The sequence below is a fragment of the Phodopus roborovskii genome, unplaced genomic scaffold (genome assembly GCF_943737965.1).
Source record: "Phodopus roborovskii unplaced genomic scaffold, PHOROB, whole genome shotgun sequence".
Taxonomy (NCBI): Eukaryota; Metazoa; Chordata; class Mammalia; order Rodentia; family Cricetidae; genus Phodopus; species Phodopus roborovskii.
The window spans coordinates 11,238,959-11,265,489 of record NW_026126588.1 but is presented as its reverse complement, the minus strand read 5'-3'; the positions used below and the strand labels follow the sequence as shown (position 1 = coordinate 11,265,489).

General features: G+C 44.5%; 1 protein-coding gene across 1 annotated transcript in view; it reads right to left on the bottom strand.

The window, feature by feature from the left end:
* Window positions 1–21,046, bottom strand: part of B3gat2 (beta-1,3-glucuronyltransferase 2) — a 67,893-nt gene extending 46,847 nt beyond the window's left edge. Inside the window, exon 1 of the mRNA XM_051204231.1 lies at window positions 20,401–21,046. Within this exon, the coding sequence (XP_051060188.1) occupies window positions 20,401–20,994 (594 nt within the window). The 5' untranslated portion in view covers window positions 20,995–21,046. The remainder of the gene's footprint in view (window positions 1–20,400) is intronic.
* Window positions 21,047–26,531: the final 5,485 nt, after the last annotated feature.

Below are 26,531 nucleotides of genomic sequence, written 5' to 3'. Positions count from 1 at the left end.
AGAAGAGTTAGGGTAACTAAGATAGACTAGTCTTAAAGCAAGCATCAGAAGTCACAAAGGATGTTCCCGGACTAGCTGAGGAGCACTGCAGACAAAACCTGGCTATAGCCCACTCCTAATGCCAGCTCCCTGGTAGAGAGAAAACCAATGCTTTAGCAAGGCAGAATCACCTAAGACAGAGAGAGCTGGGAGGCTAAGCCACACGCAAAGGCCTCAGACCCATAACCCTGAACACTGCTGAGGGATAAACATGACCTTGATTCCTCCTTCGTTCTGAGTCAACATTGAAGAAGGAATCCATTTTGTCACGTCTACCTCTCAGATCGCTTTACCCAGGGGCCAGCTTGACAGGGGGCCTCTTATTTCAAAGTGAGCTGCTTTGGGACCCTAAAAACAAGGACAAGTCACAACTCAGAGAATCTGGGGTGTCCTGTTATAGTCACTGGGTGAGAGACAGCTCTACAAGTTGGCTGTGGAGAGGGCAAGGGTGGCCCATGAGCACATTGAGACTGAAGGGGACTCTGGCTGTGTCAAGGAACAAACTACATCCCCTGGGGAGACCGAGGGCCTGGAGGCCTGCTCTAGCTGGCTAATGTATCTGGAGCTGCCTGTCTGCCACGTGGTTCTCAGGACTGAAAATTCTGAAGCTCAGTTAAAATAGAGCACTTCACCAAATGGTCTTCCCCATGTCAAAGCGCTCAATGTTAGGCAGAATGTGGAAAGCATGGTGATGGGGCCCATTTTTCCTCGCTGCCTGTAAACACACTTGAGAGACACTCTCGGCTTAGGTACTAACTAGTTCTATTGGTATGGCTCTCACCACCATGACCAAATGTCTGACTAAAAGCAAACCAAAGGGAGGAAGGGTTTATTGTGACTGGCTCATGGTTGGAGAGTGGTCCATTGGAGGCATGAGCATAAGGCTGGGCATAACACAGCCGCAGTCTGGTGCGACCCACACTCAGGATCTTCTCCCCCAGCTAAGCATATCTAGAAGAACCCTCAAAGACTTGCCCAGAGGTCGGTCTCCTAGGCAGCTCCGAAACCAATCATGTTGATGATGATGATGGTAAGTCTCCAAAAGGAAGTGAGGACCTACACGATGGTGAACGCAGCCTCAGGAGACAACTGATCCCCAAGAGGTCTGAGCTCAGCAGCAGCCACAAACAGTAAGAAAAACAAGAAACTAACTCTGCCATCCCTTCTGCTTGGCAAATATCACTATTAGATGACTCAGAAAGAATTAATCCTTACTTTGCCCCTTTTTTTTCCTTGTGGTTTGTGTTTGTTTTGTTTTATTGTGTTTAGGGTTTTAAATTTTTTATTTCAGTTTTCAAAGTTTTCTATTTTATTATTAATCATTCTCCATTTTTTCATGTATTTTGTTTTTATAGTGCAATTAGGTTTATGTTATCTCTTGCTGTTCAGTCTCTCAATTTCAAACTTTTTTGGATTTCTTTTATTTAATTTGCTGTCTGTCTCCTTCCATTTTCCCTGTCCCATCTGCTGCGGTCGCTAATTATTTCCTTTTTACACTAAACTGTAGCTTCACAGATGATATTACTGTTATTATTTCTGTTTTATTTTAAGGTCATCAATAGTAGAGAAGAAGATTTTAATAGCTTCTTGTTGTATTTCATATCTGGCTGGTGGTATTGCTCTTATGATTCCCACCTCTTTGAGTAATAATGAAGATTGAGCTCTCAAGAAAAGAGGCCCACTAGCAGGAGACCCTCACATAAAAGAGAAATATCCAATCCATAACATGAACCAATCACAATACAGAAATATAAGAAACACAAAAAGGCAATGTAACAGGATTCCTCCAAAATGTAGTAGCTTCTCGATAACTGAAACCAAAGATACTTAATGTTGGAAATGCCAGAGTAAGAAGAATTGATGACTTCAGATAGGACACAAGTAAGCAGCTGAGTGAAGAAAAGTACAATAGATACAAGTGGAATGTAGAGAAACATCGGAGAATACATCAAAACTCTGCTGAGGACACTGGGAAATCTAGAACAAAAGAGATCTCTAAGTTCTAAGACACATGCAACCTATCAAAGTTAAATCAAGTCCTATCAATATGTAAGTATATAATGGGCAATGAGATTGAATAGAGTCTTCCAGCAAAGAAAAGCTAAGAACCAGAGCGATTCACTTAACTCTATCAGGCCTTTAATGAAGAAATGCCATCAGTGCTCTGTTGTGGAATATTACTGTAACTTTGTAAAGATGTGTTACATTTGTTTAGGCTGTGGAATATTACTTTAACTGTGTAAGAGAGTGTTACATTGTTTATGCTGCATCTGTTTAACAATGTAAGATATATCTGTTTATGCTGCATTTGTTTAACATGTAAAGATGTGTACCATTTGTTTATGCTGCATTTAAAAACTATGTAAAGATGTGCTGCTGTTTTACCTTGCCTGCCTAAAGCACCTGTTGGTCTAATAAAAAGCTGAATGGTCAATAGCTAGGCAGTTAAGGGATAGGCGGGGCTGGTGGGCAGAAAAAATAAATAGGAGGAGAAATCTAGGCTTGAGGAAATGAGAGAAGAGAATGAGGGAGAAAGGGAACTGCCTGGAACCAGGCAGCTGCCAGTCAGCTAGACATGGAGTGAGACATACAGAATGAAAGAAAGGCCGAAAGCCCCAAGGCAAAGCATAGATGAAGAGAAACAGGTTAAATCAAGTTACAAGAACCAGCCAGAAATGATCCTAAGCTAAGGCTGGACATTCATGACTAATAATATGTCTCTGTGTCATGGTTTAGGAGCTGGTTGGTAGCCCCCCCCCCAAAAAAAAATCCTGCTACAACGCTCCTCAAACTGCCCAATCAAACAGAAAGGGAAGGGCTGTGAGGTACCTTGTTCAGTAAGACAGTTTTATCCTGATATCATTACCAGATAAAGACACAAGAAGACTACTGATCGTATACCACAACCAAGCTGATTTCATTCTAGAGATGCAAGGGTGGCTCAACATACACAAGTCAACTAATAGAAACACATCAATGACCAGGGCCAGAAATCATATCATCTTAATAGATGCACAAAGATCTGTATCTCTTCATCATAAAATTCCTAAAGGAAGTTAGAAGCAGAAAGACTGTACCTCGACATAATGGAGGTTCCATGTAATAGACTTGTGGCCAACATTATAGTGATTAATGTATTAATATAACAGTAATATTAATGTAACAATATATCAATATCATAACATTATATAGTATGCATAATTTTAAATATGTATGTGTTATAATATAAAATAATATTATAATGTTAATAATATTTATAATTATTTTTATTACTTATGATTGTGTCTGTGTGTGTGTGTGTGTGTGAAGGCATACATGTGCCATGGGGTACCTGTGGTGGTCAGAGGACAACATTATGAAGCTGGGTTTTCCCTTCCACTGTGAGCTCTGGGTATCAAACTCAGGCCATCAGGCTTAGACAGTAAGTGTTTTTACTTGATGAGCCATTCACCAGCCCAAACCCTTTAAAAATGGTCAATAAAACTATTCACATTTCTAGAAATTAAATTATCAAATAAATTTTATAGACCTAGGTCCAGAATGGAACCCTTCCCTCCATTTCTGAATTTAATCTCTGGTGCCTGTCGGGGCTCAGCCCTAAAGAGAAGCATCACTATGAATCGAGTGACTTACAATAATGTTTGGCGGTGTCTTACCAGAGGCCACTGTTCTGCAGAACACAATTCAGAAGCCCTGAATTGCTGTGGGTGACTCTGTGAAGTGTGTAACCCTTTTTGTCTTGTCGTAGTACAAAATGGCAGTGTGTAAGGCGTTTTCCCATTTGGCAAAGCTGTACCACATTTTAAGCTGTATATGTTGTGCATGCTTCTTCAGTCATGGAGGTTTTGTCTCATAATAAGCAAACACACACATTTACGACCCTTATGTATGTGCGCCAGAGAGCAGATACCCATGGAGGCCAGAAATGAGCACTGGATCTCCTGGAGCTGTAGTTACAAAGCCGAGCCCATCATGGGTGTGGAGGACTGAACCTGTGTCCTCTGGAACAGTGGCAGTCACTCCTGACTGCTGACTATCTCTCTGGCCTATGGAGTTTTCAGTTCTATTAGCAAAATCTGGTTACATTTTTCAGATACTGGACTGAGAGCCAAACATATAAATAATCAGGGGTTATAAAAAAGAATAAAGTGTTTCCGAATGAAGTGAATAGGTGAGGAGAAAATAAACACCACCACCACCACCACCACCCAAACAACACTGATAGACATGGTAAATGGAACAGCATCCCACATTCATAGCCATGAAGACTTAATATTGCAAAAATGCCATTCTACCCAAAGTGGAATCCTTGACCAAAAGCCCCCAATGTGTACAGAAGAAACAGATTAATAATTCATAAAGAATTGCAATCCCCCTTGAGCAGGCAGGATGATCATGAAAAAGGAAAATTATAGGGCCCACACTTTCTGACTCACACTTACTACAAAGCTACATTAATCATAACTGTACAAACAGCACAAAAATCAACCTTCGTAACATAATTGTTTGGTATTTTTTTCTTTAAAAAAAAAAACAAGGTCAGTTATTTTCAGTAGATAAGCCCAAGAGTAAAGAACAGATCTTTTCAGTTGATGGTTCTGTGAAGAATATTCATATGCAAAGGGACAGAGCTAGACCTCACATCCTACCTCATGTCTACAACCAAAAAACATACAGCTCTAGGAAGACGCGTGACATTTTTGCCCTGACTTACCAGATATGATAAAGAAGTCCAAAAAAAGAAAAAATGAATTTCAAAATTAAAAGCTCTTATTCACTAAAGACCATCATTAACATGATGAGAAGGCAACCACTTGTAGGGGAAAATATTTGCAAACACATCTCTGAAATAGGATTGATATCCAGAATACAGAAGCAATTCTTAAACCTTAACAATAAAAAATTATCCAATTCAAAACCAGGTAAAAAGATTGGAACAGGCATCTATCCGAATGGCTAAAGCATGCATCAAGAGATGTTCAACTCATTAGACACTAGGGAAATGCAAAGCAACATTGAAAACCACATTGCATACATTTCATCTCAGGTGAAAGATTTTATGACTATTTTATGACTTATTCAAAAGTCTAGGGTATGGAGATATTACCCTGTTCTCTATCTGTGGAAAGGGAAGTTTCTAGAGCAACTATGAAATACACTGCATGGCAATGTTAGAAATGATACACATTGGGACTTTAACTCTGACACTTGGGAGACAGAGATAGAAGGATCTCTTTTGAGTTCAAGGCCAGCCTGGTCTACATAGTGAGTTCCAGGACAGCAGGAACTACATAGGAAGATCCTATCTCAAACAAACGAACAATCTAACAACAGCCTATAAACATTTGCCTTATACCCAAAAATAAATGTAATCTTTATCCCTCATCAAGAAAATTTCTCTTTGCAAAAGATGAAGACCACTATGGAACACCACAACCAATCAAAATGCAGACTTGTAGAGCCCAGTCCCAATGGATTCATGTACAAAACACTCCAGAACCTAAGGCTCAGGAAACACTGGGTGGGAAGACCATAAGATCCATGGGATCAGGGAATTTTCTGTGAGACAGTGTCTTCTATTAACTTCAGAAGTTACACCTATAATTGTCTTACCAACATGACTGCATCTACTTGAACTGAACAAGGATGACACCAACAAACATGCCAAAGTGGATGGAGAAAAATCTCACGAGTTCTCAACCCTACACAAAGAACCACAGGCAACTGAGGAAAGCTGGTAGTGGAAGAGATGGTCCTCCCCCAGGGAAAAGCATACCATTGATGGTCTAGTATCAGATGGTCAGCCCCTGAGAAGATGAATATAGGTCACATCACATGGACTGAATAGGTTATATTTAGGAATACATATGTATGTACAAGTACTATAATGATTAATGAATGAAGAGATCATGAACTTGACAGAGAATGGAGAGGGTTATACCAGAGAATCTGGAGGGAGGAAAAGGAAGGAAGAAACATTGTAATTAAATTACAATCTCAAAAATAAACAAAAGTAAAATAATTCTTGTACCAGAAAAAAAAACCTGTTGCAAATTTCAGTTAACATTTCTAACTCTGTGTTTGATTCCAAAACAATTAACAGGGTTCTACCAGGTATTTGCACACCAATAATCAGACCAGTACTCTATAGTAATAGCAAAATTCAGAAAGCACATTTCACAATAGCAAAATTGTGAACACCTTTCCAGTATTTGTCAATGAACGGACTGATAAACAATGTGTAATAGAGGCCCAAGATGGAGTGGTATTCTGACTTGGAAAGGGATGAAATCATGACATGCTATCATATGAAAAAACTAGGAAGACACCGCTAATTGAAATGAAGAGAAACAGGAGTCTAAATTTTATTATGACTCCACCTGTCAAAAGTACTCAGAGAAGCCCAATCCAGAGAGACAGCACATCACATGTTATATATCATGCTATACACACACCAGGTTAAATATGTAACAATAAATGTATGTTTTAACATATCAGAATGTTACCAAGGTGATATATACTTACAAACACCATGATAACAGAAAAACTAAACTTTCCTTCTCCTCGCTGCCCTTCATGTTTAGGGAGAAAAGACAGATCATCCTTCCATGACAGGATGGCAAGAATCCTTTGCAGGTCCTGTGATGGAACTTACACCCGCTGTTGAGAATGAGTGCAATCTGTGTCACACCCAGAAGACAGCATTGCACACCTCCCTCATCCCCTCCCTTCCTCCAGCTCTCGCTCTTCAGCAACGTTTCCCTGACGCTTGGTGGGGAAGGATGAGACCAAGGTCCCCTTTATGCTGGGCATTTAAAAAGGCTTTTATCCCAGTGTGGAGACATAAGTCTCTGGACTCACTGCTGACCGTTGCTGGACCAAAGCTGATATTACTGAATTACGGGCAGGAGCGCAGCTATTTTGAAGACATGTTGACAAGTTCATCCTGCCCATTTACCGAAACAACAGCAACAACTTCTCTTCGAAGTCCCATGCCCTCCCCAGCCGTGAGCATTGACCAGGTTTACAGTGTCAGATGTGAGCATCAAATCCAACCAGAAAATGCTGCTTGCCCTATAAAAGTGATGCTACTATTGTACCAGGAGTCTCATCTTGCCTGGCTGGATGGTATTATTGCACAGGATCCACAGCTGCATAACACTGTGGATGATAATCCCCCCACCCCAAAAAACCCTGCACAACACTTTCTGGTACTATGTGAGCCAGCCACCAGGGAGGAGGCTTCCATCCTGATGCAGTTTGGTTTTTCTATGTCCTAAAGCCCAGCCATATGATGTCTTCAGCAGCTAACAGCCATGGCAATTGCCTGCACTGTTTTGGAAACATCTGTGGCCTCCCTCGCCAACAACTTGTTTGGTGGTATCCTATTCCCAGCACTGGGATTTTCGTTTAGTAACCTGTGACTTCTGGGAGAAGCTTTATCCACCTGTGTGGTACCTCTGTTTAAACTTTTTGTTTACGACTTCTCGATCAACTTATCAAACATCAGATTTCCTTGAGGGTCTTCCAAACGTGATTGGTGTTAGTTGATCTCCCCCTCCTTGAGCCCTCCCCACTTAAGACTTTTCCACCCTTGTAGCCCACATCTATTTCCACGTCACATGAGTTCTACAACCGCCCTCTTTTACAGAGTTTTCTGCCTCTCTCATGGGTCCCTTTCTATGTTTCTGGGCTCTACACACGCTTCCACAGAAAAGCTGCATATAAAGTTAGAAGCAAGGGTATTGCGGTAAATAAGGATCAGGATAAACAAATAGGCCGAATAGATGTTTATTCAGGGAGAAATAACTTACAACCTAGACAGATGAACACCAGGAAATTCAACCCGATCCTCTCCTGTCCGAGTCACGCCAGAAAGAGAAGCCTTTCCTGGCCCCCTCCGACCTCCTTCCACAGGTCACTTCCGCCCATGGCTCCACCCCCCAATGGGCGTGGTCAGTGCCACAGAAGGAGACAAAGTGAATATCCCACTACAATTCCCCTTTTAGTCTAAAGAAAAGATTTAGGCTTAATACAAAACTATATACAAAACAGTGAATAACAAGTGTGCTCTAAGAAAAGGAAAATCGAGAACAAAATGACCTACATATCTAGTCCTAGGGTGAGGGCATAATGGAGTTTACAATAGAGTTGTCCTAAGCTGGAAAACGTAAGTCTAGTACCTAATATATCTAACTAGGAAGAGAGAATAATAGTTGTGATAGTTTAATCTTCAACCTCATCAAGACCTGAGAAGGAAATTAACAATACTAGAGTAGACAGGAAATGCGGATGGACAACTTCCAAAAGGTGCAGCAAGGACAGAAACAGCAAGCCACCTGAACAGTCACCCTAGGTCTCACAGCGACGTTGGTACACCCAGATTTGGCTAAGGCCAAGAGAACTTGACAGACCACAACAACAGCAGGGAAATAGAATGGCTGTCTTACCCTGACTTGGCAAGGTCAAGCAGTCTTCTATATTTGTCTCCTGCAAGCACATAGGACTGTATGTCCAAATCAGTGGTCAAGGTGGGGGCAATTCTATGCCCAACAGGCCATTAGCTGAGGCGAGATTGAACTCCAGCAGGAGCAACAACAGTGTCCAACATATTTTCGGGAAAGTACACGGTGCTGTCAGGAGCAACAGTGTCTCATGTCAATGGAGTACTAATATTAAAACATTTAAATGCCATGTTCTGCATGTCTATGAAGTGATTGAAGATTAAGCATCTATATCTGACTAATCTCATAGGTACAGGAAATGTGAGTGAAGATAATCTGTAATACTTGGGAACTTAGTTAAAAAGACTGATTAAAACTTTCCTGAGTAAAGCAGGAACAAATACTTAAACAATATAACTATTTACATATACCTACATGTAAATCCCTAAAATAGAGGTAGAACTATAAAGGGCAGCAAGATAAATATCCCAAATTGTATTAATATACAAAATGTCTTGAATACAGGAAAAGTATACATACATAGAATATGGTAAAAAATAATGTGCATAAAACATTGTAAGTGGAAATATTTAACACAATATAACAAAATATAAACTTAATTTTACATAGCTTACCACATAAGAATACACAACAATGTAAGCTGTAAAATACTATCTCATTCTTACTCAAATTCTCAAGAAAATAGGCTAATCTACCTATATCCCATCTAAACCATACCTTTACCCACCATTCCCTATTCCTGTCTAAAAGATAAACCCGAGTATAAGCATCACCCAATCCCAAATAACTAAAACCAACCCAAAGACGATGACTATTATCCCAAAATTCCAAGGGTAGGGAAAGGGGGCGTAGTCATATTAAGATTACTTCCTGCTGAAATGGGACGATGATTGCTCCAATGGATCCTGTAGGAAGAAAATTTTTAGCAACCAAATTTCTCAACAGAACTGGCTGTGACACTACACAAGGGTCCATGTGAGACAGAACATGCACGTTAGAAACAAGCATATTACTGTAGCATCTCAACAGTTTCGCTTCTTAAACCTAAAATAAGGAGGAAGGGAAGACAAGAGATGAAAAACCACGAAAGCTCTGTCCAGCAGCAGAACACAATAGCGGGAGAAGAGGCGAGAGCACCAATGAAGAGATTTTCAATAAAGAAAATAGAAAACAATGCGCAGCTTGGACAGGGTCTCTAGCTCTGATGGCTCATGTCACACAGCTCCCTGTAAGACAGGACTGCAACTCCTGGGAAGGCAGAAACTTCGCGAACATTCTTGCAGCGGAAACAGATGCAGCTGTGGAACTCTGAAGCATAACCAGAATGTCCCCAAACTGTCATCTGACCTTTAAAAATGACACTGGCATTTTCATCTCTCAATGCCAAGTTTATTTAGAACAACAGCTCCACAGATGGAGTGGACCGAAATGCTCAGAACCCACAGGACACACTCCGGGGACATGGAGAGTCAGATTGCTTCAGCTCTAGCCTTGAAGTAAATCTGTGATGGCTTCTCTGCTGGAGCCTCTCTGCAGCTCTCGGGGTCCCTGACTTCTGGGGAAGAGGTAGGGAAGTGATTCTGGGTACCTGGTACACCTCACCTCACTAATTCATTTACCCAGCATGCCTCACATCATTCTCACAGCACCGTGCACATCTCCATTAGCCCCATGAGGAAGCTGAATGTTAGGGCTTTTGCAACCTCTACCCTACCTCAGGGACACCATGAAAATTAATGACAGCACACGCTGACTGCCCAGGGTGGGGCCTAGCACACAGCTTTAAACTCACACGTATACATACACATGAGCATACCTCCATGTATGTTTCCATGAGGTTGTGGGAGTGGAGTACCTGGGCCAGCTAGACATCTGTTTCTTCAGACAGTGTCCTTTCTCCAGCCTGTCGGGTTTTAAGGACTGGGGTGTATGTACCAAGACTGTCCATCAATTACTCCGGCACCAGGAAGGCAGTAAGCAACCTCCCAGCCTCCAGTGTGCCTTGGCGCTTCCCCCCCCCCAGGCTGACCCACTGAATTTGGGCAGACTGTGTCCCTTCCCTTAGCCTTCATTCCACTGTGGGGCACCATTCCCACCCACCATGAATTCTCCTAAAAGCACCCTCTCTCGTGATAACAACTCCTTGGGCACCAAAGGTAATTAGAAATACCGCTGTCTTTATTAAGAAAGTTGATGTCTCTAATGAATGGGTAATAAATCCTTCAGGGAGACAAGAAGTTTCTAATTATTCATCCAACCCAGTTGAATGAGATCTAGCCATCAATACATCATTGCACAGGGGTCACCATGTGTGATTTTTGGTGTAAAGCTGAAAAATTAAACTCTAGGAATAATTTTTCCATGTAACTTCATGTCAAGGAAGCTGACTAAAAGAAACATAAGTTATACTGGATTGGACCCTTAGCACCATTAAAGAAAGGAAGGAAGGAAGAAAGGGAGGGAGGGAGAGAGGGAGGGAGGAAGAAATTCCTCCAAATTGTATCAAACCTATGTTTACTAAGTGAATGTTGGCTATCACACCTGGCTATCACACCGTTACAGTGTTGAAGGCCAGCCTATGCCTTTCCACCTGGGTCTAGACTAACCTGGGAAAACCAAGTGCCTCTGTATCCTCCTTTCACAAGGCATTTAGAAGCACAGCTCAGGTATCAGAAGCTGGTGCTTGGAAACATGCATCATGGACACAGTGCGTTCCTGACGTTCCTTTCAATGACTCCCCCTCAGGGGAAGGATGGGGAAGAACTGATGTTTACAGCTGTGTGTTCCTCATTCACAGCTGTCCCCTGGGGCTGAGCTCTCCCTGACACAAGGCAACCACTAAGTAGGGAAGCTGAACTTGAACCAGGGGCTGGGTGTTTCCCAAAGCCTACCTGCGCTCCCTATATACATGCAGCCTTGCAGGTGTGGAAGCTCAACACTCAACCGGCTCTTAACTACATTGACAAACCTTCCCCTTTCATGACTATTAATAAATTTACCTTCCTAACACATGAATATTCATAGAACCTTTGTAGCATGGAAGTTCTTAAGGTACTACTTAAGGGATTCAATTTAATCTTAACAAGGACTTCCAAATTATTACCTGAATGCCATTTTGGGTGTAGGATTTTTTTTTCCTCTGGTATCAAATTTCTTCTGTGGTAATACATTCTTTCAGCTTCTAAGTCTCCTATAATTCATTCAGTAAATATTTAATGAGCATTTGCTACATGCCAGCATTGCTCCGAACACTGGAGTTACAGAAGTAAATAAAAGAAAACCCTACCTTTGTGTTTTAGCCAGAGAAACAGCCATAGTATGTTTATGTCATTATTTAAGGTTATGTTAGTAGTGGATTACTGCTTCTTGGGTACTATTAGATATGCAAATACTAGACTATCACAGCTGGGCACAGAGGCTTATACCAGTAATCTCAGCACTTGGGAGACCAGGTAGGAAGACAGACTTCAAGTCCAGCCTGGGCTACATATCAAGATCCAATATTAAAATTAGCAACAACTTGTCATATATAAAATATGTGTACATAAACATGACAACATATACTTATCAGTTTACTCTCTCTCTTTACACAAGCTCTCCTGGAAAGTTCATTTTCTTAGTAGGCATTCCAAAATAAGATGCAAAACAAAAGCTAAATAAAAAGCAAACCATGCCCTCTGGCCTCTGTGTATATTTTCAAGTTCTGGATTTCTAAAAAAAATAAATAAATAAATAAATAAATAAATAAATAAATAAAAAGTAGCTGTTCCCAGGAAAAATAATATAATGGGCATGATTTAAATATCACTTGCAAACACTGACTAACTGAAGACGTCTTTGCAGGTCAGGTTTGGGCACAGATGTCGAATCTCATCCCAAAGAGAAGGACCACACCTGGACAATGCAGGAGATGGAAGCAGAGTTCCTAATCCTCCACTTGACCTCTCGTGCCAGCCCTGGACACTGCTGATGCCTCTTCCAAGTCTGAATCCCCCACATCTTATGCCCTCAGGTTCCCCGGTGTGACTCCATCTCTAGACATCTCTTCCCTCCCTGTGCCATTGCCTACAGGGTCGGTCCTTCAAGCTTCAGTTCGCAGACAGTTGTCACTTCTTCAACCCCTCATCCCACTAACACGTCCACTAAGGACACACAGAGCGTGGCACACTTAGTCCAGACACATACTCAGTGAGAGTCTTCCCTGGGAATAGTGCCTAGTGTTACAGTAGACACTATATTCCTATGTGTCACATTGCAGGGAAGGCAAACTTGACTTCTCCTATTCAAATGTCAGCTGACTGTGGTGATGTTTAAGGTCAGTTACGTAAGAGGATCTGTAGAATGCTACACTATTACTGCTGAGACATAACTTGCTTAGCTGAGGAGTCTTAGTACTTGGAGAATGGCCAGCATTTAACATTCTTAGTTTTCATTAGAGAGATGAAGACACAATTCAGTCAACCACAGATACTATTTATGATGAGGTCACACAGAGCTGAACAATCCCTGTTGCCCAACAACATCCACCGTGTATTCCTCATTCATATGTTTGTAGTACCACAGGCATAAATGACTGCACCATGCAGCTGGTGCTATAACATATAACAGTACATAACTGTAATAGCAATTGCAATCCTGTACCCGTGTCAATGGTAGTGAACGCCATCATTGCGGGCTCTATATTTACTGTGTTTTTAGTGTCATGTCAGAATGAAGTTCACTCAGAATGAACTGCCTTGTGCTGGATGAACTCATGCTCCCCGAGTCCTTCATGGATATCAAGAGGGCACATAGGCCTGTAACATAAAGACCCACGTTAGCTCCCTCTGTGACATTTGCACAATGGCAGAACTACATACCAACTCAGTTATCTGGATGTATCCCTACAATCAGAGCTGATGGGACAATAATAGTCTTCTGTTCCAATGGACTAAACATAGTGCTTAAATTCTTTTTTCCCATCAATGGAGGAGACTGATATTTAAAAAGAAAGGAGGAGAAACCACCGAGTTTGTTATTTGTGGGAAGGGACCAAACAATCTGACATTGCTGGAGAACATGCTCTCTCCTTCCAGAAAAGCCATCTCTGAGGTTCTGTGATGGGGAATGTCGTTCTTCTGTGTATATGTTTGTGTTATTGGCTGATGAATAAAACACTGATTGGCCAGGCAGGAAGTGAGGGAGCATGGCAGATACTGCCACTAGCTAACCATAGAGGTCTGGAGGTCTGTATAGACAGACAGGAAGTAATGTAACTGAGTAGAATCAGAGTATAAGCAAGGACAAACAGGAAGTGTCTCTCCTCTCTGCAGAGATGTAGCAGGCAAGAAGAACCAACTAGTGATTCATAAATTTTTCTTTTAATTCAGAGATGGTCCCCATTCTAGAAAAATGTGACTAACACCACTAGCAAGTAGATGGGTCTGACCAGGCTGGCTATCAGCAACCCACAGCAAGCCACCAGGTACATGCTTATGTCACTTAAAGTTCCTACAAGTGCACCTGTGTGCCCCCAAGGGAGGGAACAGGAGCAGGTATCTGCCACCCACATATCCAGTTCAGCCCCATGTCGTCTCCTGGGCCAGCAGGAAACCAACATTCTTACTTGAGACAATTCAATTATCACCCAGCCCTGTGTCCTGAAAAGTTCTTGCATCCAATGCTGTCTGTCCTGATGAGACAGATGTCTAAGAGATCAACCTCTTGATAAGTACACACTTTACTATTTACCTTCAGAGAAGAGAGAGGGGGAGGGGAAGAGGGAGAGGGGGGAGAGAGACAGAGAGACAGAGAGACAGACAGAGAGAGAGTCTTAAGGCCAGAGAATAACCTCAGCTGTTATCCATCTTGGTTTTTCTTTGTTGTTTTTGGAGACAAATCTCACACTGACCTGTAACTTTAGGCTAGACTGGCTGGCTAGTGAGACCTGAGATGTAGGATTATAAACACACCACACACCCAGTGTATTTTAAAACATAAGATTGTGGGGGCTTACTCTCAGGTCTGCGTGCTTCTAAGACAAACAGTTTACTTACTGAGTCATCTCCCCAGCTCTGGAAATTCTGAGCTATTCACAAAAACACATGCTTTCAGAAGTTATGACTATAGTTTATATCCTAACAGCAATTTTCAACTGACCTAAAAAAAAAAAAAAAAAAAACCTCTAAAATCAAATGGTCCATAAGTTTGAGACAGTGAGGGAGGGTATCAAATGGTTCTCAGATCAGCTGGGAAGACAGTGGGAGCTTTCGGTTTGCTGGCTGAAGCAGGTGACATTTCAGTTAGTTGAGAAAATTCAGAGCATGTATAGCATAACACGATGAGTATGGATATGACATTATGGATTTTAAAATTGCAGAGTATATGAAACATAGCCACTATAAAGAGTATGTGTGGTACCTGCTAGTTAACCTCCTGTAGTCTTTCCAAAGTCTGTGCTATAGCAAGACGCCATGTTGTACACGTGTTGATAATTCTTGTCCATTTAAAATAAACAATGAAACAGGAGCCAAGCAGGGCTGGAGCTAGAGTTCAGGGGTAAAATACCTGCCCGGGACGAATGGAGAACTGAATTTAGTTTCCAGTACTTTTGAACCATATGGTTCAAAAGACCAAGTTAAAGAGCTGATGCAGTCAGGAAAGATCAAGGATGGCAGAGACAAGTCGTGTTTCACGCAACCGTGCACATTAAATGGGAGCTTCTGTGTAGCCAGTGCTTTCCGCCAGACCTGGGCACTTGGCCTCATTCTTGTCTCTGCGTCTACCAACTCTTCGACCTTCTCAAGGTACTTTGGGTACATCCAACACTGTAACAACTGGTGGAAAACACTGACCCCCAGTGAAATTGCAGTAGTTCCCTTTACTTGTCAAAAGGCTGCACTCCTATTTAAATAGAGAGGTGGGGGGGGGGAGGGGTGCCAACAGCTATCCCAGGGGGCATGGTGAACCAGAGTTACCCAAGTAAAACTCTAAGGACAGGGGTGGGAGGAGTCAGATGACCACACAGTGAGTGAAGCTGCTTCTGGCAACTTGACTCTTGAGCCTTGGTGGAAGGAAAGAACAGACTGGAGAGCTGTCCTGTGATCAAAGGCGTGGGCTTCTGACATTTCTAGGAGACGCAGTCTCACACCTAACTCCTGGTTCCTCTGGCTCTTACAATCCTTTTCCTCCGTCTTAGCCATGTTCCCCAAGCTTTCCTTTAGGTGCAGGGGTTGCAGTGTAGATGCAAGGGCTGAGACCAGGCCCCACAGCTCTGCCATTTCTGTTGGTTGTAGTGTCCCACAATGGTCTACAGAATGTTTCTGACATTTATTTAAAACTGCATGGAAAAAATAGCAAGCACAACTGAGGGAAACAATTATGGCTTTGCTTCTGCAAACTGGAAAAGCATTCTACGGGCTGCTATAACATTTTTACTTATGTTTTAGGAGAGAACCTGAGAACCATACAAAACCCAAATTTCACGCTTCAATAGCGCCGTGAATCAAACCCCACAATAATGTGCTTTCTTATCAGCCTGCAGAATATCCTCGAGTCCGAACGGTCCTAATAGCTATGGCTTGGCAGTACTGAATGCTGTGACACACACTCTCACACACCTTGAACACCACCTGCGGTGGTTAAATGAGACCGTCAACTTTTGTTCTATTGCTTTTTCAGCCCGTCTTAAACGCAATTACTATTCTATTACTGTGCACACGAGAGAGAATTTACCAGCTTGGAATTTAGAGGCAAGTGCAACAGACAGGGGAAATACAGCCACCTCCTCTGGTTTCCAAGAAGCTGCAAACAACCACCTACATGTTTCCAAGACACACATCCGTCACACCAAATGATACTCTGGGCAGGTCTTCATGCCTATTCATGAGAGATTCATCGGTGAAAAGTGGGCTGAGACAGAAGAATGGAAGCAGAACACAATAGGCAGGTCGGCAATGCCTTTTAAACCCAAATGGTTATTTCTGGCCCATTAACATCTCCAAATCCAAATAGAGGCCACCAGTCTCTGAGGAAAACTACCAAAGCAGAACCATAATTCAAGTATTTTACATCCAGAGAGCATAAAGAAAACCTACAGCTATAACACTGAACAAACTGGCTGTCGTTTTACAGCCACTAAAAAAATGTAAATAGAAGAATAAATTCATGTTCTATCAGTCCTGTGGCCTAGTACCACTCTCAGAGAAGGGGAGACATAACATTCAAGGGGTACGATTGTCTGGGCAGTCTTTCTAGGCTACACCTATGAGAAGCTACTGGCTTTTTATGAAGAGTTCCCCTAAGCTAGGCAACTAGGTCAGGGTGAAAGAAACAGAAAACCAGGCTTCCTCGCAGGATGTGCTTAGCGCCCATTGGGAGGGGCTGCCAAGCATGGTAACCCCAAATGTCTTTTGGGTTATGGTTCCAGCAGGTGGCCTGCAGAAGGGAGAACCCTGGACTGCTTTAGAAACGCAGCAAGGCCACAGAATGAAACGCCATTGCTTTGTCTGCCCAGCACAGAAACAGGTTAACAGCATCCAGAAAGAAACCCCAACCAGAGGCCTCTTCATCCTTTAGTACATGCTTTCCAAACAAAAACCCCTTCCACACAGCCTTGTTAACTGGCTCACGAGCCTGCCGCTTGAATCTCTTACTTGATTTTGCCTCCTTGTCTTATTTCTAATTTTTTTTTTTTTTTGGTTTTTTTTCCCCTTTCAAATCAATTGATCTCCAAAGGCGAAACCACTGTCAGCTGAAAACCATCACTTAAAGCTTGGGAAAGCCTTGAAGAACAGACACCTGATCCATAGTGCTATTGAAAATATGACCAGATATGAAGCTCCATTTATCTGAACTTGTGGCTTTTATTAAAGCAGCCTAAATCCTTTGCAAATATGCTTTTCCAGAAAGCTTGATCAATGCAGACAGGCAGGCAGGATTACCAGTGACTGATCGTGCAAAACAAGACCCACTGATGTCCACGGGGAGAACTGTGGTAGTTGAGGTGTTTGGAACCAGCAAAGACCCTACCGCTTCCTCCTTGGTTAGGCAGCTTCTTACGGCTCATACTTAGCTTCACTTGCAGATGGATTTGGCTATTCACACAAATATTCCTGTCCTGGCATCATGGCTCAGTTGAAACTGAAAGCTGAAAATTAGCCATACAGGAGTTAAAAAAAAAAAAAAAAAAGGTATTCCAGTTATCAGGGAGGAATAATTAAATGCAGATTGCCTGTTGCGTCTTTAATTTAATTTGGAGGCCTTTCATCCTTTACTTTCCTTCATTTGCAGCCAATACTTAGTGAGCTAATTTGTACCTGGTTCATCTTCCTCCTTTTATCTTATCTTTTTTTTTTTTTTTGTACCAACTGTGGAGATTAGAAGCTCTATGAACAAAAAAAAAAAAAAAAAAAAGATGAAGCCTGACTTGGTACATTCTTTCCTTACATGCTATGAGTTACTTAAAAATGAATTTGTGCATACATTCAATATAAAGGGTGGAGATACAGGCCTGAGTTCTGAAGCCTCCTCTTTCCCCGCCGAGAAGCTAGTGTTGAATACTTTACGGGCTTCACTATTTTCTCCAAGGGAATAGTGTCTAGACTGTAGTCCACATAGAATCATTAATTCCGGAGGGGGTGCAGAGTGAGTCATCCCATCAACAAAACCAAGAGCGTAAAGGAAAATAAACACCAAATTATAGAAAATGCACAAGAGGATTCATAAGCCTCACTAATCAAGTTGAGAGTCGTGTAAGGAAAAAGGATTATTAATAGGAAAATGAAATATGTAACTCACATTAATAACAAAGAATATGTCTCTATATGCCTGGGAGGAGGAAACATGGGCAGTTCTGGGGAAAGGTGCATGCTATAAACTGCTGTTTGAGGGAGAGGTTCAGGAGATACAATGCGTCCTGAATCTTCCAGTGACAAAAACCTGCCATACATCTATACATAACTAGTCATACATAGTCTGAAAGTATCTACAACACTATTTCTAATTGTATGACACTTTTGATTGCTAAAATAATGATCTTTCTCTTTGCCAATACTTTTTCTTCCTCCTACTTGGGTCCCCTTCCTCTTATCATTGCCCAATCCTTCTCCATAGACCAATGGGGGAAAAAATCCACCGATTTTTCTTCTGCTTTTTAATACCCTCCACACAAGCCCTCTTTTCATTGGGGGGAGTCTCAAAGGGAGACTGTGTCTGATTGTTCCCCTGCCCGTGTGTGCCAACTTTTCTACCGCTCTGTCACCTCGTGCCAACAGGCTGAACACTGGGATAAAGACAGCCTTCCCCCTTTTCCAGTTTAGCCCCCTCAAATGTCAATTAACAGCGATGCACACTATTTTCCTTAAACAGGATCATGCATCATAGGGAAAGCAACTTCAGAGTTGGGCAATAAAGAAGACTTGGCTTAAAATTAAATAAGCATTCAGAGTTAAAGGTCTTTGCTTCAAAACACAAGCACTCCTTTTAGAGGAAAGGACAAGCAAGCAGCTCCACTTTAAAATAAAAGCCCAACTTTAAAACAATCACTTGGTAACTCTAATCATGGCTATAATAAAAGCCATGTTATACACTGAACCAAGCTTATTTCTCTGGGGAAACATGAAAAGCAAATCCCATGGAATGAGAGATAATTACTCTCCTTATATTCAAGGAGAGGGTAGAAATGAAGGTGGCAACTAACTCTTAAAAACCAGATTTGAAAACCACATAGACAAAAATGAAACACGAAGGGTCCAGAGGCCAAGAAAGCAACCTGATGCTGGGAGACAGCATGTGGGTGGGGAGGTACTTAGGGTATTCGGCTGCTGGATAACCAATACAGGTTGTGTGATGTACTCAGTGTCCTGCGCAGACAGTATTTCCAGAACGTCCAATTTCCTAGGGGGAATGGAGGAGCTGGGGGAGTATTGAGGAGGATGGATGCAAAGGAATTTCAGGTGGAGAATTAAAGTCCCACGGGGCAAAGAAATCAAGATTCCATTCAGCTGTAGTGGGGGGGGGGGGAACCCCACACACAAAACAGATAAAACCACTAACCCAGTCTCCTTCACTGACTCCCAGCATTATCATAGAAGATCAGCCATAAGAAAGGCCACCTGCCTACCTCTGCTGCTGCTGTGCACACGCAGGTGGCCTTCCAGAACACTGGCCACTTCAGCAGCAGGGGGCGGCCAAGGCTCTGGATCGATCTCAGAGAACACAAGGTAGCCTTCGCTCCAAGCCAGAGTGGTCTGACAAACTCCAAACCAGACAGGTCTCAGAACGGTCTAGAAAGGGGGTCAGCAGGCCATCCGGATGATGCCTGGGGCAGTGAAAGCCTTAAGGGGTAGGCAGAAAGAACAGTTCCAACTCACATGCCAAAGCGTTAGGAAAGATGGAAGGAGCCCCCCTCCCCCCCCCCGTATATCAGCGTTTGCAACAAGGTCTAATTTAGCACCAGGGAGCTGGCTGTACCACAAGAGGTGGGTCCCTAAGTTGAGTTAGTACCCCTTCTGCGTGCTACTCCATTCAGAATCACCTGTAGGCACTGATAGAGCCTCCTAGGAAATCAAGCCCAGCTCCAGCTTTGGGCTCCATCCAGTTTGGCCAGATCACCTGTGCTATTTACTGAGCCCAAGCTCGGACAGGGCAGGCAAGAAATCCCAAGGCAGACTCTTCCCACCCTGGACCACAAAAGTCCCCTCAACACCCTTTCTCCACCCAAGACAACCAGAAGGGGAGGCTAGGGGCTGCCCATCCGTAGCTGTTCCAAGGCAGTGTCCGGGATGTGTGCACGGAGAACTGAGAGAGAACTTAGCAAGCGCACACAGAGCACAAAGGGGACACGGCCCTCGGAGCCCCGCCGCCCCTGTCCCTTAGGTGCGCGGAGGGGTGGGGTGGGGGGGGGAGGACACACTACCTCCTGGAAGAGCTCCAGACTGTAGGTGTTGTCGTCGTCGGCGAAGAAGAGCACGCCGGGCTGCGCGCTCTGGTGCTGGTGCCTCTGGCGCAGCCAGGCGAGGCCCGCGTTGCGCTGTTCGGTGGCGCGCGGCAGCCACGGTCGCTTGTAGCGCCGCGGCGTGGGCACGTGCAGGTGCGTGTTGGGCAGCCCGGCCCGCGCTAGGAAGCTGCTCACCAGCTCGCTGCGTGTGGCTCGATCCTCCACCAGGATCCAGTGCAGCTGCGCCACCTGGCGGAACGTGTTGGCCAGGCGGGTCAGCTCGGCTTTCTGCACCGGGCGGCTGTAGGTGGGCGTGATGGCATAGATGGTGGGCAACCGCGGCTCCGGCTGCGGCGGAGGCCGAGACTCGTTGCGCTTCTCGGCGGCGTCACGCCCTAGGCTGCTCCGTCGGAGCGGGACACGGGAGCCCCCGCAGCCCACTGTGTGGGGCGAGAAGTAGGGGCGCGAAGTGAGTTGGGGCGCGGGCCTGCGGGGATCCACGTCCAGCATGATGATGACGATCAGGATCCAGGGCAGGAGGATGAAGAAGCGGCTGCACAGTGCCGACTTCATGGTGCGCGCTCCCCGGCGTCTCGGGCACCCCTCCCGGCAAGGACTAGACTCGGGGTGGGATGGGGGGGGGGGAACCTCGGTGTGCAGCTCGGACGGCGGCGGCGTCAGCTGTCAGGGAGCAGCTGCAGGCGCCCTCTCCATCCGGCCCCGGGCGTTGCGTTGCGGGGACCTGGGCGTGCGGGGGTCGGCGCAGATTCCGGGCAGTTTGGAACTCCAGGCAGTGCAGAGGGTCGGGCTGGAGCGGTGGGTCACTCTGGTTGAAGTCGGCGGGAATCTGGACGCGGTCCAGCCGCGCTCTGCCGGCCCCGGAGTTGCGCCGAGTGCGAGCGAGGCGGTGGTCCCCGCTGCGCTCTTTCCAGAGTGCGAGCCTGGAACCCGCGAGCCCGCGTGCCACGCCGCTCCCGTCCCGCGCCGCCACTGGCAACCAGGCTCCGGGCTGCCGGCCTCGGCGAGCGCTCTGGGACCCTTTGGAAGGCGGCGGCAGATGATGGCTGGGGGCTCTCCTCCGTCACAGGTCGGCCGGTGCAGCTGCCATCCCGGGTGGATGCTGCGCCGCCAGCTCCGTTCGCTCGCCGCGGCGGAAACCTGCGCCCGCCCGAGCCCCGCGCTCTCGCTCTCTCTTTCTCGGAACCTCTCCCGGCTCCAGACAGCAAGATCCCAAAGCAGGGAAAGAAAGAAAAAGCGAGGGGGCGGGGGCGCTGCAGACTCCAGCGTCCTCCCAGTGCTCCTGTGGGAAGATAGCAGCGCTGCTACTGGTGGAGAGGGGCTGCGGGGCGGAGGCGGGAAGGGCCCAGGCTCTCCGTCCTCTCTCTCTCTCTCTCCCTCTCTGCCGGCTCTGAGCTTGGTGCTCCTGGCGGCCAGAGGCAGCGGGAGGGAGGATGGTCCCCGTGGGGCTGCGCGACCTCTGCCTGTGGGGGATGCTCTTCTCAGATCGCCGAGAGAGCTCGGATCTCTGAAATGCTACAGGGTCTTTGGAGATCAGCCAAAGAAACCCATTCGCGTGCGGACAACTCCAGAGACCTACAGAGGGGAGAGGGACGGAAGAGGCGGAAAAAAAAAAAAAAAGATCCCTCCCCTGGCTCCTGGCTTGTGGGATTGGTGGGTGTACAGAATCTCGGCAAGGAAAACCGCTTTCTCATGAAAGGGAGAGGTCAATAGAAGCCCGCGAAGCTGGAGGGTGCCTCACATAGGTGTTCGGTACGAGTGGCAGCCCGTTCCAATGCATCATTTCCAACTGGCACTGGCCGGCTACAGTTGGATCTCTGGGGGATGAATTTCTGAAAACTCCAGCCGAGTAGGTTTCACTCATTTTTCTTCGTGTTGGAGCCCTCCGGGTTTGTAGTCTTAGGAATTATTCCGTGTGCCTAGGATTCCTGGGGTCACCCTCGTTTTCTGCATGAGGGAGTTGATGATAGAGACTTAAAGGGCTGCTGAGGTCAGTGGTAACCCGCAGCGGGAAATAGAACGTCAGGTGTCCTGGCTATAACGCGTGGCTTCCTCCCCCCACACACCCTGTCAGCACAGCCTGGCTGCAAATGACTGGTAAGATGGTACCATCAAATCAGGCCGTCAGAGGACACCAAACAGAGCCATGGCAGTACCTGGAAGATGCTCTCGGTTGTTGAGGATCTATTAGCGTTCAGCTGTCCTTATGAGGTGGTATGCTGCTAGACACACCCCAGAGAGCCTCAGGGACTCACCTCTCCCCAACCACCCCCCCCCCCCGCCCCAGAGAAATCATTTCTGAGAGCCTATCTTCCTCCACAATCTGACCTTCTCAGTCTTAAACCTTACAAATTCTTCTGACTACATTCCTGGGGAGGGGTGGGGGGGGGAACAAGCAGAGCACTGGGGTAGATGTTCCATCCAGATCTCCCCTCTTCCTGTAGCTCCATCCTTCACTTTGGGCCCAGGGTCTGGCACTACGTGGCTGTGAGCATTCAGAACGGCCCAAATTAGATTGCTGAAAATCAGGACTGAGTTTTCAAACATCTCCCCCGCCCCACAATCCAAGGAAATCCTACCTTTCAGTCCCACTTTTCCTGTGTCACCCAGAATCCAAAGCTGTGCAAAGCGGTGAGTCCCACATTTGGAAACAATGATTCCATTAGACACCCATCTGTATTCTACCCCAGGACACGATGTGCATGCCGGTGTCCTGAGGGAGAGGAGAAGGGCGGGAAGTTGGCACAAGCTTTCCTTATATTCTCGAAGGTCCGATCCCCTCCCCTTACCAAAGTAATTCCTGAAACCTCCTTAACTCCTTAGGGCATTTTAAATTTGGTTGACGAGAGATGCTTTGTGATAGCGGGAGTAAAAGATGGTGGTTAGTAAGACATACTGAAAACACAACTAACCTTTGTTAGTAGGGATATCTTCATTAGTCCCGCTATACCGTAAAACCTGTTCTGAATTGTGTTTTCTCCAGAACAGGACTAGTCAAAGATAGGGCACTTCGGAAACCTATCAAACACGGAATTTAACGTGAGATGTTATCTATCGTATAAAATTCACTGAAATCAAACAATACCTAAGACACATTCAAGGACCGTCACTCTGTCCATCTTTTAGAGTTACTGTTGCAGTGATGAAACACGATGATCAAAAGGCAAGCTGGAGAGGAAAGGGGCTTACACTTCCACATTGCAGTCCATCATTGAAAGAAGCCAGGGCAGGAACTCAAACAGGAACCTGGAGGCAGGAGCTGAAACACATCATGCAAGGGTACTGCTTATTGCCTTGCAAATCATGATTTGCTCAGCCTGCTTTATAGACCCCAGAGATGGCCCCACCCACAATGGGCAATGCCCTCTCCCACCAACCCACCAATCACTAATTAAGAAAATACCCTACAGGGTTGCAAGCAGACTGATCTTATGGAGGCACTTTGTTTTTTCTTTTTCTTTCTTTTTTTTTTTTTTCTTTCTTTCTTTCTTTTTTTTTTTTTTTTTTTTTTTTTTTTTTTTTTTTTTTGAGACAGGGTTTCTCTGTGCAGCTTTGTAGACCAGGCTGGCCTTGAACTCACAGAGATCCACCTGCCTCTGTCTGCCCAGTGCTAGGATTAAAGGCATGCACCACCACCACCACCTGGCAAGGAGGCATTGGCAAGGAGGCATTTTCTTAGTTGAGGTCCCTTCTCAAATAACTCTAGCTTGTCAAGTTGACACATAAAACTATTCAGCCTCGTGCCCTGTTTCATCTGCTGTCCTGGAGATTGTCTTGGTTCCTGGGTTTGGATGTCACTTAGGTCACTTTCTACTTGGATAAACTGAGTCAATGAGCCTCTGAAAGTCTACTTAGTTTTTTTCTAAGTTAGTTTCTATTTTTTGGTGCTTTGAACGAGAAAGCCTCTTTTAGGTTCACATATTTAAGCGTTCCAGTTGGTCCCCAGCTGGTGATGCTATTTGGGAAGGCTTAGGAGGTGTGGCCTTGATGAACCAGGTGTGTCCTGGGAGTGGGCTCTGAGAGGAAAATGCTTGACTGCTTGTTGAGGTATGAGCTCTTAGCTTCCTGCTCCTGAAAACCCTCTATGCTCCCCAACCTCTGAAAAATGTAAACCCCAGTAAACTCTTCTATAAGTCGCTTTTGGTCATGGTGTTTTATCATAGCAACAGAAAAGTCAATAACACATATACAAAGTCATGGGTTTCCTTATGCCTCATTCACGCACACCATTATGCTTTGTTCTTATTCATTCCTCTTCCTCATGGTACTCCTTCCCCACTCCTTGTCCTCTCTACTGCGTCTCAGTTTGCTTATCTGGAAAATGGGGTAGTAATACGTAATATGCTCCATGGGATTTCGAAAGGATTAAAAAGGCTAAGTTAGCTATTTTCCAGAAGAATTGCCTTTATGCTCGAGATCTCTGTGAATCATAATTGTCATGTGGATAGAATTAAAGGTATTTCTGAGCAAGACTGACAATAGTGGCCCCACGGATAGGGAAGGGGATTCCAGGTGATGTGGTGTAGTGTGGCCTCTTCCTAAGTTGGGGCAGGGAGAAGTGTAAAGGTGAAATTACCCTAAAGAAACAGTACATAATAAAGATGGTATGATTCCAAGTGACATTTATTTCAAATGGCAGAATATGCCACACTGCTTTACATTTGCTGACAAAAAAAGAAATGTGATCCCAAATCATCCATGATCAAATCTAAGTCACTAAGAATGTCAAAACTAAGTTACTAAGAATGTCCACCGGAAGAACAAAACTAGGCTTGGACACTTTCCAATGTAAAAATGTATCACATGTAGAGTTTATCAGGTGCTGATGTGGAAACTACTACAGATAGGAGCTTAAAGAAAATGCTTATGAACTAGCATCACTGGGTAGCTATTTGTACCCGTCCACATAGTGCATACTCATGCTATCCTTCCATAAAACCATTGAAATTTGATCTGTGGTTGATAACGAATGTTGGTGGAAGTCGCTAGAGTAATTAAAATAATTACCTAACTTCAGAGCCTCTGCTCACTCTCTCCCTGTTTATTTTCATTTAATCGCTCTAATTATTTGTGTAGTGGAGTGAGTGTTGCCTCTCCTGCACTAATGAAGCCTTGGATTGCTGGCATTTCTGCATTCACTTGTTCTCAAATGCACAAAGGTAAAAAATAAATAAATAAAGATCTCATCTAGGGAGTTAACAAAAAGCATGTGTAATGACCAAACATTTGCCTGTGCTGTAGTGAGGAAATCTGCAGCGATGACCCCTGCAGCACAGAAATTGCAGCACAATTAGCCCACCGTGTTGAGCCTGGGGTTTTGCTAGTGTGACTAAATCAACCTTCATGTGAGCACTGGGGACATCCTTGGTATTCTTAGTCAAGAGAGAGATCAGGGAAGAAAATCCTCATACAACTGAGCATTTTAAAATATCTACATGACGAGAGTGTAGTTGTGCAATTCAATCGATAGAGAGACTCCTAGCTAATTGATGCGAGTGATGATCCAATATGAAAGTGTTGGTGATGAGTACGCACATGCACGTGGACAGAGGTGCTTTCTGTCCAAATGTCAGAGGAATTATGCCAAGTAATTCTAGCAACCTATTTCAGGGATACCGCCAGCATTATTGATCACTGTCAGGAACATGGCATTCAGATCACATATTAAATGGCTCATTTGTTTGTTTCTATTTCCATGCATATGAACTCTCTACAAATATGTTAGGCCAGATATTGTTTGAAACTAGGATGCTTTCTTAAAATTTCAGTTATTTTCTGTGAGCAAAATGCAGGTTAGTCAGTCAAATACCTCTTGTTTTTCTTAAAAAATATTTTTTCATGTTTATGAATGTTTGGCTTGCATGTATGTATGTATGCCTATGTGCCATGTGCCTGCTGGGACTGCAGTTAGGGATGGCTATGATCCCTGATGTGGGTGATGTGAACCAAACCTGGGTTCTCCGAAAGAATCTCAAGTACTCTTAAACACTGAGCCATCCTCTACTTCCCCTAATCCCATTTGTATAAAATGGGTCGCTATGGGGCTTATTCAGCACCCAAATATTCTAGACAACCAGAAACTGATATTTTGA